This window comes from Silene latifolia, chromosome X (assembly GCF_048544455.1).
Source record: "Silene latifolia isolate original U9 population chromosome X, ASM4854445v1, whole genome shotgun sequence".
NCBI classification, from domain to species: domain Eukaryota; kingdom Viridiplantae; phylum Streptophyta; class Magnoliopsida; order Caryophyllales; family Caryophyllaceae; genus Silene; species Silene latifolia.
Genome location: NC_133537.1, coordinates 138,072,452 through 138,080,747, shown reverse-complemented (window position 1 = coordinate 138,080,747; position 8,296 = coordinate 138,072,452). Strand labels below are relative to the sequence as shown.

Sequence of the window (8,296 nt, the reverse complement as noted above, 5' to 3'; positions counted from 1 at the left end):
TGGTGAAGGGGAAGTGTCATATTCAAAAGTAGCGAACATGGTGGATGCGGATGTGGTAGTCCCCTCAATTGAAGATGGTTCATCTTCATTTCAGTTGAAATTTATAGCGACAGCTGATATGATAACGCGCTGAATAAGTTGTCAGACAGGTGACAGTGAAGTGGCACAGGGTGGTGCACCGAGAGAACAGGACGAGGCTGTGCAGGGCATGGATATGGAGTCGCCTCAAGATCAGGGGCCCTGCCGTGGGACCGAATCACTGGTGGTTGGACTAGTGCCTGGCGAGGATGTGGATGTTAGCGGTGCACCGACAGACCAGGACGTGGCTGTGCAGGGCATGGACATGGAGCCGCCTCAAGATCAGAGGCCCTGCCGTGGGCCCGAACCACTGGTGGTTGGACTAGTGCCTGGTGAGGCTGTGGATGTTAGCGGTGCACCGGGAGGGGAACAACCCGTTGACCGACCCCAATTTAGTGGTACGAAAGTACCGGATGGTGAGCCTGCCGATGTTTCGACCACAGTCCATGAAGATGCATCGCAAGAAGGGTTAGAGAGTGGTAGTGGCATGGTCAACGAGCAAGGTGAACGCCCTACTGCACAACCCGCTTGTCCTGGTTCATTTCAGAATGATGACAAGCCCATGGATGTTGTAGAGGGAGCAGATAAGGTGGTTGTTGAAGCACCCTCCTCCGAGTTTAAGTTGCCGGAATTTCAGTGTACTTTATATCTACTGCGGAGCTAGCTGAGGCATTTAAGGGGGTTCCAGGTGAGGAGTTTGGAATGACTGATGCGGCAGGCTCTTCTGAACCAGCCGTTCCTGTGGATGGTCGGGAAATTTATATCCCCCGGAGTAACCTGGATCACCACCCTTTCCTATTTCATTCAACTGAGCCCTTACAGTGCATGGAAGTGGTCCCTGAGAATCTGACTTTCACCATGGATTGTGGGGAACCCATGCCCGAGCAGGGCTTTGTTACTGTAGACCTACAGCTGAATAAGAAATTATTTAGGAATGTTTTTAAGGAAATACGTCCTGGACTACGTATTTAACAAATCAGAAGCTTGGTTGAAAGGGTGAGTCGATTAATTTCTATGTCAAACATATTAATACTTATATGTTGTCGTAATCATGTTCGCCTTATATAATTTTTTCTTTTTTTCTAGGGAAGAATTGGCAGCTTTTTCAGACTTTTTCTTCGTGTCACGGAAGACATGTTAACCCTTGAACCTGGACAGGAAGTTATGTCTTCTGTTATCGATTGTTGGTGCCTACTAATCAATAAGATGATGTATGACCAAACTGCACCAGTTGCATCTTCTCGTTGTTTCTTCGGGCTTAGTCACACTGTACTTGTCCTATCCTTACTCAATGAAATTTGTATAGTTCCAATTTAATTGTAACGTAAGTGTCTAAATTTAATAGCGCTGCCCTTCGTTTGAACAAAGTGCTGCGCTGGATATTTGGAAAGCCAAGAAGAAAGGAATTGTTCTTGACAAAAAGGACGAAATCTAGGCTGGGTAGGATGCTTGGATTCAATCCTGTTTGTCTCCATTTCAACTTGGATCTGATATGGTAAGTGTAAATGTGACCTATTGTGAAGTGTAAATGTAATCACACAGAAAGTGTAAATGTCATCACACAGAAAGTGTATATGTGATTTTCACAGAAAGTGTAAATGTCTGGATGTGATTAAGAAGAAAGTGTAAATGTCATGACATATGAAGTGTAAACGTGAGACATAGTGAACTGTAAATGTCGTGAGATATTGTGAAGTGTAAATGTCATGACATATGAAGTATAAATGTGAGACATAGTGAAGTGTAAATGTCATGATGTATAGTGTAAATGTGATTATATAGAAAGTGTAAATGTGATGACATAGGGAGTGTAAAGGTGACTAAATAGGAAGTGTAAATGTCAGCACATATAAAGTGTAAATGTGAATATATGGAAAGTGTAAATGTCATGACATAGGGAGTGTAAATGTGAGACATAGTGAAGTGTAAATGTCATGATGTATAGTGTAAACGTGATTATATAGAAAGTGTAAATGTGATGACATAGGGAGTGTAAAGGTGACTAAATAGGAAGTGTAAATGTCATGACATATAAAGTGTAAATGTGATTATATAGAAAGTGTAAATGTCATGACATAGGGAGTGTAAAGGTGACTAAATAGGAAGTGTAAATGTCATGACATATAAAGTGTAAATGTGAATATATGGAAGGTGTAAATGTCATGACACAGGGAGTGTAAATGTGACGAATTATTGAAAGTGTAAATGTGAAATTTTACTGAGTGTAACTTTTATGTCTTTGTTGTCACATCCGCCAGGTCTTCATCCCGGTCTTATCTGGCAATAATGATCATTACAGCTGTGCATGCATAAACTTCGTATCTGAGCAGATAGAGTATTTGGACAATCGTCGCTACGACGATGATTTTGAGAAGCTTCCATATTTTGGAATTTCGCGTATTGCGGTAATAATTATAAATAGCATACCTTAATTTGTTCTTTAGTGTCTATGTATTCTGGAATTGTAAACACTGTTTTTAAATTGACTATTTTTTTGAAATTCCTTTTACAGTGTGATTTAATGGGCGAGTATCTGGAGTCTAAAGGGTTTGTCAGAGGTTCAAAGGTCGCCGGGTTTAAATTTGTCAATGTCGAATTTAAATGGCAAGGTAGGGGGTATTCTGCGTTTGATTGCGGGGTGTACATGATGATACACATGCTGCTTTTCAATGGGAAGCTGTTTGACTGCGCCTTAGGTGAGATGGACGTTATCAACCTCATCCGGGCTGCATTGGTGTCGATCCTTATCCTGAGTGACCATAACAAAGTGAGGGAGAGCGTTCGCGCAAGGATAACCCAATTCAGGCAAAAGTATGGTCAAGGTTTGAATTCGGTGTCCAATGCTGCACAGAAGCGGAGTCTGGACGATGAGGAAGAGATTACGTACAGTAAACGTCCCCGTGTTGCAGACCCACCCCCTAAACGCGTAGAAGGAAGCCCTGTGGTCAATCCTGTAGCCATACCGGCGGAAAGTAGCCCCGTTGTTGTTCAAGCGTCAGCGCAGTCTTCAGGTAGCCAACCTTTGTCAGCCGTAAGGAGCCGTCCCCGGGGCGGGGGGGATGGCTTGGGATGCTCAATTGACTGTGGAGATGCTGGTACGCAGACTCTTGTTGTCTCGACCTTCTTACGGAACAATCAAACTTTGGTCAGGGGTGTTCGATCACGTCGAAAGCATGCGGTGGACTATTGCTTGTTAGACGACTACAACTTTGAAAATTCGTTAGTATCTGCCAGACTCTTATAACAGGGCCAATTAGTTACGATATTTAATTTGTAACTACTACTGAATTTATTACTATTATACATGTGTTTCATTGCAAAATCAATCAATCTTTGGTACAAAGAGGGCATGTCGCGCTACGCCGGTCCGACATCATGTCCATGCTTCCCGAGGTTGTAATGTCGCTCGCCCGTCATTGAGTCCTGGGCTTTTCTTTGTACCATTTGGAGTCTCGTTTGAATACTTACTTCCTAGGATGGCCTTCTTTGGGATACGTCATATGGTACCCCCCCCCCCCCCTCGCACAAAGCATAAAAGTTATACATTATTTTTACTTTTATTATGTAGGCTCACCCACTTCTCTGAACAGAATGTATCATGCATCTTTTGGATATACGTGAAGCGGGCTCACTGATCTAATGACATCACCGATCTACTTTGATCACATTTGGGATACCTTCATCTAGGATTGTGATAAAAATTTCAACCTGAATGCCGAGTTTATCTTCATGCCTGTCAACATTGGTGGGCACTTTGCATGCGTATGTATAAATTTTGGACAACAAACTATTGATCTCCTTGACTACCAACATCATGCCAACTGGGATTAGTCTGAAATATGCAATGTTACTCGCCAAGTGGTAAGTCTGATGCCAATAAATCATTTTCGAAGAGATGAACAATAGATGGTTTATTTAATTGTTAGTGCTTTAATGGCAGGCATCAGCTGTTAGCGATTATTTGGATGTCAGAACGGACAGGGGATACGAGATTACTAGCTTTGAGCATCGACAAATCCCGTTCAGGCGCCAAACACCCCTTTCTAACATAACAGAATCAGGGATTTTCGGTATGATGTATATGCTGATGTACGAGGGTCAACCTTTTGAGCATCCAGACTTGGAGAGGAAGAGGAATCGACGGTACTTGGTAGTCGAGTTGGTGGCGACTCTTGTTCTAGCTGACATAAATGTCAACAGAGACGTTTTTGAAGCAAAGTTGAATGGGTTTATCGCTGGAAAAGAAGATTTATGGGCCAAGTTACAAAAGAAGCGCAAAATTAAGGTTGTGTTATCGAAAAAGTAAACAATTTGTGGACATATTTTTGATTGAAATGTATTTTGTTTGACAATGTTGAAGTTAGAAAAGAATGTTTTGTATTTTGGTTGGCAATGTTTACACAAATGTGTAATTTTTAAATTACAAGTGTAATCATTACAGTAATGAAGTGTAATGGTAAATTACACTAATTAAGTGTAATGGTTGACTATTTTTTGGCAGTTATAATCATTGTTTTTTCAAAGTGTAAATGTGACTAAATTGCAAGTGTAACTGTTAACACACTTGTAATTTAGTCACATTTACACTTTAAGTGTAACATTAACACACTTAAAGTGTAAATGTTAACACTGAAATTGAAGAATTTTTTCAAAGTGTAAATGTGACTAAATTGCAAGTGTAACTGTTAACACAGTTGCAATTTAGTCACATTTACACTTTAAGTGTAACTGTTAACACACTTAAAGTATAACTGTTAACACTGTCAGTGTCAACTTTATCATACTGAAAGTGTGAATGTAAACACACTGAAATTGAATTTCGGTGTAAATGTGGTGACATGGCAAGTGTAAATGTGGTGACATGGCAAGTGTAAATGTTAACACCAGTTACTTGAAAATAAGTGTAACTGTTACTTGAAATAACATAAGTAATCCAAAATAAGTTCAAGTAACACAATGTTTGGCTATCTAATAAAACAGAGAGATTTTGGTCTTATGACAGTGTAACTCTAACGTTGGTGTTACTAAAAGTTACACCAACTGCAGTTCAAAGTAACGCTGCCATGAGACCAATTCCTAATCGCCCGCTCCAGTTATAGCACATCAAAGTTTTAAGTTACACACTCAAAATATATAGAGCAACATTTGTCACTGATCTGACGTCTATTCTTGTTCTGATTCCAGCTCTTCCTCCTCCTCTCCTTCATCCTCTTCTGGTTCAGACGACCCTTCGCACAATGGCGTGTGTGCTGAGAAGGGGTTAGGGTAGTTCCTCTTGTCGTGATTTGTCATTCTCTTGCAATTCTTACACTTACGTTTGGGTTTCCTAGCCAACACCATTGCTTTTGTTTTGGCTGACATCAATTTTTTTCTGGTACCCTTGTTTTTCGAATTCTTTAGTGGCAATATCGTCACTACCTCAGATGCCGTACAATTCAGAAATTTCTCCATTTGTTGATTTTTATTCAACACTCCCCCTAATGGTGAAAGCGACTGTTTAAATGCCCTAATTACAGCAGAAAAGCTGTAAATATCAGCTACTCCTTTGTCTCGAAGGAGCCCTACAGCTTCATGAACTTCTGACCACATTATTGACATTGCAATTTGTTTTTCATCGATGACTTGCATGTTTTCGGTCCCTTCACCATTAGTATTGAAAATCCTTAATCGGAGATACTCTTTCATCCATCTATTTACAACATAATCTTCTGGTATAGTCTTTATCCCACTTGCTGAAAAAATCCATATTATATGGCGGCATAGGATTCCGGTTCTTTTAAACATCGTACAACTGCAGCTTGCTTTACGTGTACCTGTGTCATCAGTTAAAGCTAGCATGTAAGTGTGAACGTTAAAAATAGTGTCACTGATGTAAAGTGTAAATGTCATGAATTGTAAAGTGTAAATGTTAAGTTATTAAAAGTGTAAATGTAAACTAATAGGAAGTGTAAATGTCATGAACTGTAAAGAGTAAATGTTAAGTTATTAGAAGTATAAATGTTAAGTTATAGGAATTTAAATGAGATAAAAACAGAAAGTGTAAATGTCATATGATGTAAAGTGTAAATGTCATGAATTGTAAAGTGTAAATGCTAAGTTATTAGAAGTGTAAATGTAAACTAATAGGAAGTGTAAATGTCATGAACTGTAAAGTGTAAATGTTAAGTTATTAGAAGTGTAAATGTTAAGTTATAGGGATTTAAATTAGATAAAAACAGAAAGTGTAAATGTCATATGATGTAAAGTGTAAATGTGATGAACTGTAAAGTGTAAATGTCATTAAGTGGAAAAGTGTAAATGTTAAGGTATAGGAAGTGTAAATGTCATATGATGTAAAGTGTAAATGTCATGAATTGTAAAGTGTAAATGTTAAGTTATTAGAAGTGTAAATGTAAACTAATAGGAAGTGTAAATGTCATGAACTGTAAAGTGTAAATGTTAAGTTATTAGAAGTGTAAATGTTAAGTTATATGAATTTAAATGAGATAAAAACAGAAAGTGTAAATGTCATAGGAAGTGTAAACTACCTGGACTGTATGAAACTTCAAAATTCTTCTTTCTGGATGAATCTTTGACAGTAGTTACCTCTAGCTCGCCTCTCTCAGTGAAACCTCCTATTCTACATGTATCAATTGAGAAGATGGCTTCTTGTTTGAATTTCTGGAAAGATGAATAGGTGTACACCTTTGCAGCATGAATCTCTAATGCCAGATGTGTTGACGCCGCTGCGGACGAGTGCTTATCCATGTTGTTAAGCTGCTTCTGTGTATGTCTTTGTTGGTCCATAGCGCTCTCAAAACGCATCCAAAACTCAACCAATGTTCCTGACTTATGCTCAAACCTCTTGAAAAATCTATTTTCGCTCTCTGAGCTTTGAGTCATCCGCATAATTGACACCATCCTCAAGTCTCTGCAATGCGCCATCACCCACTGTCCCCTTATAGCATACGTATCTGCAAACCAATCATTTACGCCAACACCATGATCTTCAATTATTTGGTCCCAGATACCATCAAATTCTGCTGCCTCAAGCTCATCGTCCCATATAATGTCATTAATTTTACACATGAAGTCATTATAATCACGCCTAGAGACGCCAAACTTACTGGCCATTTTGTTCATTATATGCCACATACAGAACCGATGGCGCGCTGTCTTGAAAACAAGAGGGACAAATTTGATAATACCTGGGTCCTGATCTGTAATTATGTACTCGGGTTCCTTACCCCCCATTGCTTGTAAAAACCGGCTGAAAACCCAATTAAACGACTCATAATCTTCCCTTGCAATTAGAGCCTCACAGAACGTCACAGATCGTTTATGGTGGTCAACACCTGTGAATGGTGTGAATATCATAGAATACTTATTGGTGGAGTAAGTTGGGTCGAATGACACCGCATCACCAAAAATTTTGTAATTATCTCGGCATCAGTCCGCCCATATGGCCCTACGTAAGCTGCCATCATCGTCAAGGTCATAGTCAAAGTAGAAACCTATTCTTGTTTCAGTCATTTCCTTGAAATGGTCAACAAACAACTGACCATCCCATTCGTGAATGAAACATTTAACATCCCTATGGAAGTTCTTAAAATCACTTAAGCTTGCTCCAATGTTTTCGAATCCATTCACTTGTTCTTTGCAGATTCTGTATGTCTTTGTTGCTCCTATGTTCAGCTGCCAATCAATCATTAACAAATACGTCATATAAATATAACATGAATGGATTTATTTATTTAGTATAGAGAGTGATTATATATTACAAACCCTTGAGTTCGAAACGATTATCATCTTGTGATAATTTGTTATGTTACGCGACAATTTCTGGAACTCTCTGTCCTTAAGTGAGATAAGCTCGTGATTGTGACCCTCGTGGAATCGGTCAATTAATAAAAGACCATTCTTAATATATAGTCGTATCCTCGCTTTACACCCAACTCTAGTGACTCTGAATATCCTCTGTGACTTCTCCCCAACCAGTCCGTCATCCCGATCTTAACTGGGCGTCTTGTGAGCGAAACCTTCTCGATTGCAGACGACGAGCTTTGACTTGATCTCACCGCCACGCCATTTTTTGTTGTGTACCTACGTACATCAAACCCACAAGCAATGGCGTATATCTTATAAAAAGTCACCGCGTCCTCAACCCCCCCAAACTCCTGGCCGATGTACGGTGTAAACCACTTCTCGACCTCCCTACACAGCTCTCCCGCTGTCGGGT

The 8,296-nt window shown here is 39.6% G+C and overlaps 1 protein-coding gene across 1 annotated transcript; it reads right to left on the bottom strand.

Moving 5' to 3' along the window:
• Positions 1-5,241: 5,241 nt before the first annotated feature.
• LOC141618446 (protein FAR-RED IMPAIRED RESPONSE 1-like) lies at positions 5,242-7,434 on the bottom strand. The gene is made up of 2 exons (XM_074435555.1): positions 6,606-7,434; positions 5,242-5,909 (listed from the first exon to the last, which is right to left on the bottom strand). Exons 1-2 carry the CDS (start codon positions 7,432-7,434, stop codon positions 5,242-5,244), a joined length of 1,497 nt encoding a protein of 498 aa, XP_074291656.1.
• Between the last annotated feature and the right edge of the window lie 862 nt (positions 7,435-8,296).

Coding starts and splice junctions, on each gene's coding strand:
- LOC141618446 (XM_074435555.1), bottom strand. CDS start 7,434: ATGATATTCACACCATTCACAGGTGTTGACCACCATAAACGATCTGTG. Junction 5,910..6,605: donor TGAAGTTTCATACAGTCCAG/GTAGTTTACACT, acceptor CTTACATGCTAG/CTTTAACTGATGACACAGGT.